This window comes from Aspergillus chevalieri, chromosome 2 (assembly GCF_016861735.1).
Source record: "Aspergillus chevalieri M1 DNA, chromosome 2, nearly complete sequence".
NCBI classification, from domain to species: Eukaryota; Fungi; Ascomycota; class Eurotiomycetes; order Eurotiales; family Aspergillaceae; genus Aspergillus; species Aspergillus chevalieri.
In genome coordinates, this window is record NC_057363.1 from 2,081,488 (window position 1) to 2,093,798 (window position 12,311).

Consider the following 12,311-nt stretch of genomic DNA (forward strand, 5'->3'; position numbering starts at 1 on the left):
ATGCAAAAATATCAACACATCCACTCGACTGTACAAGCTGGCCCGAAGCAGTCCTTCGTACACATACAAAGTTACATAACCACACACTTCCGATTCTTCTTATTTGTCTCATAAATGGTCCTCTCATTCCACTCCTCAATCCTCCTCCGCCAATTCTCATTAACCGCAGCCGTCGAAGGCGAACGATTAGAAAGCGTAGGATCAGTCGACGCCCTCCGGTTCATAGCAGGAGTCGGCCGAGGCGGCATCACCTCCCGAATGTCTTGGGACTGTGAACGGCCGTTTGGAACCCTTTGGTACCAGGTACGTCGTGCTGTGGGTGATGCTGGGCTTTCTTCTGCTGCGCCGGTGAACCTTCGTCCTGGATCGCCGAGGTTTGGCGATGAGAAGGAGAATGGGTATTGGTTTTGGTTTTGGTTTATTGTTGTTGGTGAATCTTCTTCTTGGATGTATGGGATTGGCTCCATTAGGTTGCTAGCCACGGCTTGGCTAACGACGTGCTCCGTTTGGTTACTTCGGGTTGATTGTCGGCGGGATCGACTTGACGCTGGGGTTTCTGATGGCGTGAGAGGAACCGAAGGAGTTGGAGGAGCCAAAGGAGCCGGTGGAGCTTGGGAAGCTTGGGGCGCTGCGGGGGCCGAGTTGATATACTGGGGGGATTGAACTATGGTGGACTCTTCTGCGGCAGGTAATTGGTGTGCTTGTGGAATCGCTGGTACTGGTGGCACTGGCAGTACTGGCCCATCACGGCCCTGATTGAATTGCCCTAATGCGCCTTCTCGTATTCTCTGGAGCACCCCTCTTTGTCCAATGTCATCTTCGTCCGTATGCGGATCCCTGACACCCATTCTCATCATCCGAGCGGTGATGGTGTTCAATCTGTGGAGAGAAGGCCGGTTTCGCGAAGCATTATTCTGTGCCGTACTCTGAGCCCTGCGAAGCTCAGGCGGTACCGGGAGGAGGGTTCTGCGTAAGTCTTCGGGCAGCGGCGCATCAGGTTCACGACTATAAGGAGGCGGTGGTGGGACCCAATTATCCGCGTCACTCTCATGTGGAATTTGAGGGATATATTGCTGGGTCTGAGGTTGGCGTGGGCTACTGTATCGTCGCGGATTGACCGCAGCCGCGGTAGCAGCACGTTGCAGAGTATCACCGGTTCGTAGCTGGGCATCCCCAAACAAAGTAGCATTGAGCCTTGGGGTATTCGAAGTGGACTGATACGAACTGTTCCTGCGGTGACGGTATGAAGCCTTTTGGTTGGAACTTGAAGCCGCGGCTGGATGGGTTTCTCGGGCAGCGTTCCGTAACCGTCGTGGTGCGGCAGTATTGTTGCGGCGTAATTGCGTCCTCCGTCTCTCGAGCTCAACCTCGGTGTCCAGGCTTGAATTCGGCTCTGTGAGCATTTTGGGCTCTGCCTCTCCGAGTTCGATGCTAATTTCGATTGTCTCCCCATTTCTCGGAGACCTGTCGAAATCCAAAAGAAGCACTCTGCCCCCGTCAACTGGGACGTCTTCTTCGCCGATTGATGGAGGACTCACACCTCCAGGAGCCACGGTGACTAATCTAAGACCCTTGGACGCCGGATGGGCGGAGGAATGCGAATATCCTACCCAGCAAGCAGCCGTGATTCCAGGTATATCACTCATTCTGTGGCCACTAATTGCACCACTTTGTTGCAGGAAACCTGGTGATGACGAGGCAACATCAAGACGGTTAGGTATCCCATGAACCCAAAGGCCACTGCCTTCATATCCAAGCGCAACCAGCTCACCCCTCCCATCGACCGCAGGGGACATTACGGGAGAAGCTTTCTGGTAAATGTTCGCTGAGAAGGGACTTGGGAAATATACGGTGCCTGCATTGGCATTACTGATTCTGACAACCTTGAAGGTCCCTCTTTGTTCGTCGTAGCCTAGAACCCAGTCATTTTCTCCCTCCTCATGTAACGGAAGCGAACAAGCCCTCGTATAGCCTTGGAGAGTGGCGGGGAAAAGAACTTGTGTAGTCCACATCCGGACCTGCGCATCACCGGGAGATACGTCATCCTCTGTTCCCGTATAAAACGGAACGGTGACGCTAACTATGGAGCTAGTTCGACCCCGAGCAGAAGATCCAAGTAGCATGAATCCATCTGCAGAGAATGAAATCGAATCAACTCTATTGCAGCGTACGGCCCGTCGATCGGTTGTAAGTACGCCTTCACCAACAGCTTGCATTTCAATCCTGTCATCATAAGCGATAGCAAGAACACCACCAGTCGGGGAAAGCGCCAAAGCCTGTGGTGTATCGTTCAACGCGAGACATTGGATGAGTTTACTGTCGTCATCCGAAAGGGAATAGATGTTGATCTGGTGCCTCGAGGATACGACAGCGAGAAGCGACCCGTCATCCAGAATCGTAGCATCCAAGGGGCGTCTCGAGGTTTTGAGTTCATGCCTGACGACGGGCAATTTTGTCGTCACGTCGAGCACGACAATCCTTGAGGAGCTGATGCAAAGAATCATCTGTCCGCTGGCTGAGAAACTGAAACGAAAAGCCTCCCCCTTTGGAAACGCTGTAGAGGAACTCATAGACGTAGAGATAAGTTTGACCAGTGTCTGACGAGGCCTCAAAAACACGTTGAATGCATTGCGCCTAACCTCCGCAAAGAACCTGCGCTTGAGCGAATCCAAGCTTTCCGAATACGGCACGCTATCCCGTGTCGCGGAAAATGATGGACAATGTGCCAGATGGTGAGCGTATAACGGAGCTGCATCGGAAATACGTCTCCATTTTCGATTCAGCAGGGATAGAGACGCAAATGCGCTTGGATCAACCGTATAGAGAATGCTGCGGAGTATGTCAAATTCGATCCATCATGAGGCAACCACGATGAACAATGTTATAATGTTCTGAATTGAATGGATATGATGACAATGCTATGGCACATTTGCAGTGCGAGACAATATAAATAAATAGAAAAAGGTACATACCGTTCGATGACATTGCGGGGTAAACGGGTAAACGGCGATGAGCTCTGCTTGGTGCTCTTCAAGCTATGCGAGTCCGTATTTGCTGTGACGCCTTCCATCTGCTGCTGCTGCTGCTGCTGCTGCTGTGCGTCACCATTCCGGAAATCCTCAGCCCCAGACCGCTCAATGACAGGTGACTGGGCATTGTGCTCCATGATTCACCTGGCGAGTCGGCCTACATTTGTAGGAACAAGCGAGTATTCCGTGTTTAATTGCAGCCTGTCGACATTTTCCAGCGAACCACCGCAGGAGTATGGCACAGATCAAGACAAGTTCAGAGAGCAGGAAATGGAAAATAAAATCGAGAAATTGAATAAAAAGATAAAGCGCCGACAGGAAAGGTGTAGGAGGCGAGGTCTTCAGCGCTGGTGGCTGTGTCTGTCCTTTTCTGCGCTGGGCCCGAATGCAACGACGATCCGCCGCAGCGCGCAGTAGTCGAAACAGCGAGTAAGATGGAGTCAGCGGACGATTGGTAGGACGTGCTCCGGCATCCTATCTCTATAGACTTTTATTCCGTATCGGAGTACAGTACGAAGTATACTCGCTAGAAACAACAGATGGAGCAACTAAAGACTATTACAGAAATACGACGAGTTCGGCGCATGGTTGGCCGATGCCGTGCTGACTCATCCCGGGGTCTTCTCCCCCACACTTTTCCCGAAGCAGCAGAAACGACGGCCAAAACCTAAGAAAGGAAAAAAAATTAGAGGACCTTGCTACAAATTATTACACTATCGCCTTCATTCCCACAGTGAAAATCCAAAGAAAAAAGATAGACCAATATGGCGAGCGCAGTGTGACGGCCTTCCCCGATGTATGCCTCGCGGTCCGCCTTGTTTTGACAGCGCCTGCATCTCGCCCACTGATTCATTCCCTCGGCTGTTTCAAAGATCGGCTACGCTCATTGTACCAGCGGTGATTGGCCTAACGAATGCATCTTGCAGTTTGATTGATTGGGATTGATTATTTGCCTTATCGGTATTTTGCGACAAAGTTATACATTTCTTGCTTTTGCTTCACGGCGTGGCGCGACATGATGCCGCCCTCAACCACGCTTTCGGGCAACTCGGCCCCCAAACTCCCTTCCCCGAGTTTTAACAATGCCGGCGCGCGTCCATACAGGTCGCATAAAGTCAGGGCCTGCGATTTGTGTCGCAAGCGCAAGTCCCGATGCACAGTTGACATCCCGGGACAATCCTGTCTTCTGTGCAGGGTCCAGGGGGCCGTCTGTCACTACCAGGAAGAGTCTGGCAGTGAGACACCGATACCCAGTGCCGCAGATCCTATTGCGACTAGGGAATGGGCCCCAGATCAGGGTTTGGACGGCATGCCGCCGCCCCCAAAGCGCAAGCGCGCATCGGATGACATCTCCCTTCCTAATCCGGATCGGCCAAGGGAAGATACATCTAGTCATTTCCGTCGCGCTACGTCGGTTGGGGATCGAGGGAGTCAGTTTCGGCGCTTGGGGGTGGATGATCCTCAAAATGAATCGGTTTTTATTGTTGGACCGGTCGTTGCGGATGATGCGCAAGTGATTGAGAAGCATATGCCTCCGGAGCGCACCAGCAAGTCCGTGGAACCGAAAAGTCACCCGTACAACGTCTATTCGAGTGACCCGAGAAAGCCTATTCTTTATACGACTGTTTCAAGAAGGAGACAGGGAATGCGCGTTGGCATCCCCCCGGGAGAGAACCAGAAAGAGATCCTTGAACAAATCCTCGGGCCGTTCAAGGATGATCTGGTCAAATTGTATGTCTTTGTTCTCAAGTTGCTTGACTACTTTGACTAACTTTCCATTCAGATTCCTAGATAGGTTCAATGTGGCTTTTCCTATTTTCGATGGAGAAAGCTTCTGGGCAGCATATACGTCGGATTGCCCTGGTGAACCGCCAGCATCTCTATTATGCCAGGTCTACTCGATGTCATTGGTCTACTGGAAGCACACACAAAAACTTGCCACTCATCCCAAACCGGATGTTCGGTATGCCGTTAACATGACAGTGGCTGCTCTCCACGAGGAATTCTCTGCTCCTGGCTTGTCGACCATCAGTGCTGCTCTTGTCGATCTCACTGGACGGCCGATCTTCTCGATGACAGGAAATGCGATCAGTTGTGGTCGTACCGTCTCTCTATCTCATTGTCTAGGCTTGAACCGCGATCCTACGAATTGGCGGCTGTCTCAGAGCGAAAAGAACAACCGCATCCGTCTATGGTGGGGTGTTGTAATACACGATCGCTGGTAAGTTTCAAGAAACATTATTTTTTTTTTGTTTTACTTGTGCATTGACCATCATTAAGGGGAAGCTTTGGCCACGGGGTTCCCCCACAGATCGCAAAGAACCAATATGACGTCCCACTTCCTACTGTCGATGTCCTTCTTCCGCAGGGTTCGCGCACCACAGAGCGTTTACGAGCAGCACACTGCCACATCGGACTGTGTCGATTGTCAGAGATCCTAGGCGAATTGCTACCCCTCGTATATGGTCTGCAACACAGACAACCACGGGAGACATCGAAGAAAGTCAGGCAAATCCGAACCGATCTGGATGGATGGGAAGATTCCCTTCCTGACTTGCTACGATCACCCACGAGTAACGGCGAGGAGCGGATAGCGGGGACAAGCAGTTTGCAGCTGGCTTTCCTTTCCGTCAAAATGCTCGTCAGTCGAGTAGAGCTGAATGTATGTCCAAGGGTCCTCTAAGAGCGGTATGTACTTACGAAAGACGGTGCAGGAGGTCAACAACACCGACTCGGAGAATCCCGAGGCGCGACGGTATTTCCAGACAGAATGCCGGAAATCTGCTGAAGATATTGTACGATTTATATCTTCATTGCAGAGGCCGAATTTCAAAGAATTCTGGCTTCCTTGTAAGCTCCATCCCGTTCATGACCCATGAATTGCGTTCTGACAAACCTAAAGATAGCGCATTCCACCTAACCTCAACGGCAACCCTCCTCGTCCGCTGCGCCCTCGAAACAACTGACGCAGAAGTCGCACGCTCCTGCCTCGCCAACGTCGAAACCTTCCGCACAATCCTCCGCCGCGTCCGCGAAGAAGAAGACTGGGACCTGGCAGACATGTGTCTGGATCACTGCGAGCGCATTCTAAACCGACTCCCTGAAGCATGGAACAAACCCGAAGCCTGGAGCAACGTCGATCCAACGACCAACGGAACCGGGGCAGGTGATACTAGACTTGTAAATCCGGCTGCAATTTCGCTGCCAGAGACGCAGACAAATAATGATATCGTGGATGATATGATGTCGATTTCAGGGACGTTTGGGACAATGGATGGGTTTCCGTTTGATATGACGGGGATCTGGGATGTTTCTGTTTTTCAGGATGTTAATTTGCCATAGCCTCTGGACTGGACTGGTTTAGTTTCTACGGTTTACGGTGGACATATTTCAACAAGCATATACCCGGGTTGTTTGGTTCCCAATATATAGATTGAAATTCAACAGTCAAAAGGAAATAGTAAGCTGCCTACCCATCTCATCTCACCCTTGAATTAAAAATTAAGTATATCCCCCACTAACAGCATAATCATCCAGTGTCTTCCCCGCCTTCTTATCCATATACAACTCCCTCAGCGCCTCAACAGCCCTACCCGCCGCATCCTCCGAGATCTGATGATGGAACACCAACCGCCCACTAGGGAAGAATATCAACCCGTGTTTCTCCCCGTAGTTCACGAATGCAGCAGCTGGGATATCGTCGACTTCCAGGTCTAATACGATCATGTTCGTTTGCACAGGGAGACTGATTGTGTATCCGATTTCGCGGAGGGAGTCTGCTGTCTTTTTGGTGAGGGCGTGAACTCGGGGTAGGAGGGGAAGGGTGTATTCCATGGCGGCTTTGGCGGCGGCGGCCATCATGCCGGGCTTCATATTGTCAGATTTCTTTGCTCTCGGTAAATCTGGGGAAGGGGGAAACTAACCTGCCTCGTCCCACCACCAAACATCTTTCTCAGAAACTTCGCCCGCTCAATAAACGCCTTACTCCCCACAATAACACTCCCCATAGGCGCACCAAGACCCTTCGACATACAAATGCTCACAGTGTCGAAATGCGAGCAGTACTCTTTGAGGTCGACGCCTTCGGCTGTTACGCCGTCGAGCAGCCGCGCACCGTCGAGGTGCATGGCGATTGGCTTGACACCTTCAGAGACGGGGAAATTGCGAACGAATTGAGAGATCTGTCTCGCGTGTTCGAGGGGGAGGATTGTGCCGCTGAGGGTGTTCTCGAGGGAGACGACGCGGGTTGGTGGGAAATGGACTGCTCATGTCAGAAACCTTCCATCCACCACTTTTTGAGAATAAGATGCAAAAGTCAAAAGCGAGGAAAACTTACTATTCCCATCCGCAATAATATTCCTCCTCACATCATCGACCGTCAGATGCACCCCGTTCTTCGGAACCACTTGCGTCGCCGACGCCTGCGACAGAACCGGCAACGCACCCGACTCCCAATTATGCACATGCGCCCTGGAATCAAGCAGCACGGAATGCGGCGGCTGGGTCAGATGCGTGCGCAGACAGATCTGGTTGCCCATTGTGCCGGAGAGGACCCAGAGGCCGGCTTCTTTGCCGGTGAGGGCGGCGATGTGGTCTTGGAGGGCGTTGACGGAGGGGTCGCCAGCTTCGTTGTACATGTCGTCTTGGAATGTTGCGTCTATGATTGCCTGTTTTGGGGCGTTAGTGGTTGTGATTTGGAGTGGTTTTAGGATTAATTGGTTGATTCGTGAGATGAGTAGGTACCTGCATGACTTCCTCTGTGGGAACAGTTACTACGTCAGATCGGAAATCATTTGCGACTTGTTTTTGGGCTTCTTGTAATTTCTTGGTTGGTGTGTATTTGCATGATGGACCGTTTTCCTGGCACAGAGATGTCTTGGTGATGCTGGGGTTGGCGTTCGCATTGCTGACGCTGTCTTCGAAGATAGGAGCCATAGTGATAGCGAGTATTGATGATGATTTTGATAAAATTTCAAATGAACAACTCAACCTTCTTATATCTTATCTTTCAGCTCCCATATGCACGTCGAGAACCCCTTGAGTCCGTCCGTCTTGTCCAAGAATACCTGAATGCAAGATGAATTGCGGTCAGAAGGACAACTGTGAAACATCGATCTCGAAATAAAAAAGAACTGGTACACAAGTACATACATATATGGATACCCGTGTCCCTTGTAATTTGCAGGGCTACGTATTCTTAAAGATGCATTGCTGCTGTTCCACACTCCGAGCGATGCGAGTTGTGAGATCGCTGATGCAAGCCGCGAATCGGTGCAGATGCTGGCTGTTCACCGAATGGACAGTAATCCTTTTTGTACATCCCCCGTGGCCGAATTCAAGGCCTGTGGGTGTGTGCAGCAGATTATTGCCAAGGATTGTATGCGATATGCGCATTTGCGGTGATTCACGGGGGCCAGGCCGCGGGGGAACAGGGTTAATTGCAGATATCATATGCAGATCGCGTTCTAAAAGAACTCTCCAAGTAAGGCAGTGGAGAGGTGACATCACAGATTAATATTGTCCAATTTATACATGCAAAAACAAGAAGAAATACAATCCCAGTACTTTTGACGCGCAGAGCCATGAAACCCCTAACAGGAAACCCGCAGAACAACAATCCATCAGGTACAAGTACATGAACGAATAGAAATAGAAAAACAGAGGTTCAGCTCTGATGCGCCATACGCTTCCATATTTTCGTAATTCCATCCATCAACCGTCATCATCAAGGCCATTACTGCTTCTTCTCCTCACCGCCACCAGCTCCGAACATGCTGGTGAAAGATCCCTTCATGCTCTTCATCTGCTCCTCTCGGAACTTTTCTTCCTCTGCAGCCATCTCAGCCAGCCACTTCTCACCGTTCTCGCGGATCTCCCGGTCGATCATCTCATAATTCTTCTGGCCCCGCTCACGGATCTGGTCCCAGAGCATCTTACCTTGTGCCAACCCCTCAGATGGAGTCTGCTCACCATCCAAAGTGCGGTTGGACTTGAGTCCCAGGGCCGTGGCCAAGCTGCCCACACTCACACGAGGCTTCTTCTTCTGCTCCTCGGCAACTTCCTTCTGAAATCGTTCGCGCATGGCCTTTTCGCGCTTGGCAAACTCGATGGGGATGTCGGTACCCTCGAACGACTTCAGGACTGAGCGCACATCGTCAATGCCCATACCAGCGATGTACTCGAGGAAGGGAATCAAGGCGACGAGCTTCTTGTCCTTGGGGTCACCCTGCCACTTGTTGAGGATAATAGCGTTTTCGGGCTGCAAACGGGCGTGCTCTTCCTTGGTGTCGATCATGATCACCTTAGACAAGTCACGGTTCAGATACGAAAGGTCCTGATAGGGTCGTCAGCATTGAGTTTGATCTACAGCATGCGCCAAACCTTACCTTAATGTACTCTCCATCCTTGTACCGGGTCGCCTCCCGGAACAAGGGCCAGCGAATGATACGATAAGGATCCAGTTTTCGGAGCACCTGATCTGCCATCATGCTGGGCACACTAGTGAAAAGCACAAGCTCATAGTACTGATTCAGGTAGCGGAGGAAGTAGTCAATTCCAGGTCGCTTGGCAACCCGCCATCCGTGCTCCCGGCTCCACTCACTATGCACCATCAGATCTTCCAAACTGATCACCAGGGTGTAAGGCTGGCGCATATTGGGGTCCTCGTCCGGCAGCAGCTTGGGGAACGGAGGATCCTTGTAGTAGCTGGTGATGTCGTTCATACGGGCCTTGATGCGGTTGTACAAGAGGCCCACGCCCCAACCAGAGGGCTGCTCCGGGTGAGCCCTCTCCTCCTCCTCAGTTTCCCAATTGCGTCCCAAGTATGCAGTACCACCAACTGCTCCAAGCGCGAACAGAATCCACATCAGGTTCGCCATGCGGGCCCTGCGGCGATCCGTAGACGAGACGTAGCCGTCCTTGGGAATGTCGCCTCGGCCACCGTCATCGTACTCATCTTCTGCTTGGCTGGGATCTTCGGTCAGGTTAAATGGTGTCTGACCTTTGGTGCGGCCTTCCAGCTCTGCCGCCAAGGTCGAAGGGATACCCTGCGTGAGGTCGGGAAGCGGCTTTCGAGGTGCGCTCTTCTCGGTAGTGGTGGGGTCGGATTCGGGCTGCATAAGGTCAATCCAATTAGATACAGTCCACGCTCAGCAGCGGCCGAATATTTTTTACTTACAGCTGACGATGTGCTGTTAGCAGTGTTCTGCTGCGGATCGGCCTTGGTGTCGAATTCCGCTTGTTCCGTCGAGTACTGCTCCTGCGATGCATTTCCTGATTGCTCCGGCTTGGAGGGCTTGACCGAGTCTGGGACCTTGTATGGCGTCTTGGGTTTATTGTTCTTTGCGTACCATCGCGAGCGAGGGGTCGACAGGGCTGAAACACGAGTGGTAGAAGCAAGGATGTTGGGCCTCGTCAGAGGCAGCATAGCACGGCTAAGCATGATGACGGAAGGGCATAAATCGGACAAGTAAAGGCGTTCAAGTACTCATGTCTTGCACTCAGTAAAGATGGCACAGAGAGAGAACTGTCCAAATAACCGTAGACAATTGACGACGTTTAATTGCGAGTGCCTCTTTGGTCCTCTTCCCTCTGCGGTTCACACTCCGAAGAAAGTTCGCTTCGGGACAAATGCTGCCACGGGAGTCAAGAGACACCTACTGCGCAACCTGTTCCCGCCGCCGCCTATAAATATGAGAACTTCCGAACAAAATTCTTTTTTTCCTTTTCTTCTTCTTTTTTTCTCCAATTTGAAAGTTGATTCACCCAGACATTAATTTGACCCAACAAGCCTTCTTCTCCATGCATGCCGGGTTGTATTAGCTGGGGAGACCAATCATTCCCACTCCCAAGAGCGCAGCTAAGGTCTTTCATGCAGCTGCAGCCCCGTTCGTGGGATACAATTCCCTTTCCTATTGCTCATTTTGATTCTTTTTCTCTTTCTCAGAGGTGATGTACTCTGTTTGGAAGGAGAGGAGTGTGTTATGATTAATCCAAAATCTCAGTTAATGCAACAATGGGGAGACCCATAATATTCTTTTCAAGCACTTTCAGCGATCGATATAGACCTTAGACCTTCACACCCACATTGGAGTATTTGTTTTAGAGGCTTCTCCCACAGCCCTTCTTTCACCTCACCATGCTCTCCATCACAAAGACCATGGAGGACCTGACCCTTCAGGACCCGTATCCGGACTTCGACTGGGGCCCCTCGAGGGGTGTTGGCGGAGAAGAAGAGGAAGAAGAAGAAGAAATCGAGTCCAGAGAACCAAGACAGCCCTTTCGCTTCCTTGACCTCCCATCTGAACTTCGCCTGCGTATCTACTCCTTCGTCTTGTTTGCCACCACTCGTCGTCGCTGGTTGCAGCAAACCCGAACAACCGGCAGTGTGGGCGCCTCGTCGAAAAACCCCCCTACTGCACCGTTGTCAGAGCGTCTTCCCCTCTTTCTAGTGTCGAAACAAGTCCACCTAGAGGCCAGCGATTATTTCTACTCCATCCAGACCTTCCGCGTATTCCCGATCCAGGATTACTCCAAAATGCCCACAATCAGGTCCTTACCACCACTCTACCGGCCGTCAATCTCGAATATTGAATTGATTCTGGGCTCGAGCTGGACCAAGCCTCCAAAATCCTGGACCGTCAATAACGGGCTTGGTCTGGAGGATATGCATCGCGTTCGTACTTTGAAGGTGTTCATCGAGTGTGACCCGTCGCATCCGGTGTTCGAAGGTTTCCGCATTTCCAAGGGCTTCTACACAGATTTTGCCGGTGATCTTCTGCGCAAGATTTTGGAGAGACTGCCGAATTTGAAACATGTTGAATTCGACGGCTATCCCTCTGTTCGCAGGCATGGAGCTCTCATGATGCGGTTATTGCAGGAGACGAAAGTGGCAAAGAAGCAGATCGTCTGGGGACCGGAGAGGCAGTGGAGGCACGACAAGGAGTCGGAGAGCGAAGGAGAGGAAGAGCAGGTTGTAGAGCTATCTTGAGAAGTGCCATTGTTTATTGTGTCTACATTGTTTGTCGCACCGTCGCACAAATTTACAGGGAGAGCACGACGGAGCCGGCTTCTGGTCTCCAGGACTGTCACGAGTTACAACCTGATCTGGTTTGCGCTGTTGGGTATGCGAACTTGACGACTACAATATTTTAACGAGTATTATTATGAGACATACGTTGCCAGGATGATTCGAGTGTATCATTACCGTCATTGGGCTAATGCCCTTATTTACAGTGCATCGACGCTGTTCAGCGAACGAGAATTGTACATACTGCATGGAAT

General features: G+C 51.3%; 5 protein-coding genes across 5 annotated transcripts; 2 read left to right on the forward strand and 3 right to left on the reverse strand.

Annotated features, from left to right (window-relative positions):
• Positions 1–71: 71 nt before the first annotated feature.
• ACHE_20722A (F-box domain protein) lies at positions 72–3,166 on the reverse strand (the record flags this gene model as incomplete). Its single annotated transcript, XM_043285056.1, has 2 exons — positions 72–2,829; positions 2,973–3,166. 2 exons carry the CDS (start codon positions 3,164–3,166, stop codon positions 72–74), a joined length of 2,952 nt encoding a protein of 983 aa, XP_043133786.1.
• Positions 3,167–4,044: 878 nt separating this feature from the next.
• ACHE_20723S (putative C6 transcription factor) lies at positions 4,045–6,371 on the forward strand (the record flags this gene model as incomplete). Its single annotated transcript, XM_043285057.1, has 5 exons — positions 4,045–4,760; positions 4,813–5,250; positions 5,310–5,691; positions 5,744–5,879; positions 5,932–6,371. The coding sequence occupies 5 exons, from the start codon at positions 4,045–4,047 to the stop codon at positions 6,369–6,371; spliced, it is 2,112 nt and encodes a 703-aa protein (XP_043133787.1).
• Positions 6,372–6,530: 159 nt separating this feature from the next.
• Positions 6,531–7,964, reverse strand: ACHE_20724A (threonine aldolase family protein; the record flags this gene model as incomplete). Its single annotated transcript, XM_043285058.1, has 4 exons — positions 6,531–6,896; positions 6,953–7,290; positions 7,366–7,696; positions 7,773–7,964. The coding sequence occupies 4 exons, from the start codon at positions 7,962–7,964 to the stop codon at positions 6,531–6,533; spliced, it is 1,227 nt and encodes a 408-aa protein (XP_043133788.1).
• A 799-nt stretch (positions 7,965–8,763) lies between these two features.
• Positions 8,764–10,470, reverse strand: TIM50 (protein translocase subunit TIM50; the record flags this gene model as incomplete). The annotated part of the gene is made up of 3 exons (XM_043285059.1): positions 8,764–9,363; positions 9,416–10,141; positions 10,207–10,470. The coding sequence occupies 3 exons, from the start codon at positions 10,468–10,470 to the stop codon at positions 8,764–8,766; spliced, it is 1,590 nt and encodes a 529-aa protein (XP_043133789.1).
• Positions 10,471–11,166: 696 nt separating this feature from the next.
• On the forward strand, positions 11,167–12,018 carry ACHE_20726S (uncharacterized protein; the record flags this gene model as incomplete). The annotated part of the gene is made up of 1 exon (XM_043285060.1): positions 11,167–12,018. The coding sequence occupies one exon, from the start codon at positions 11,167–11,169 to the stop codon at positions 12,016–12,018; it is 852 nt and encodes a 283-aa protein (XP_043133790.1).
• Positions 12,019–12,311: the final 293 nt, after the last annotated feature.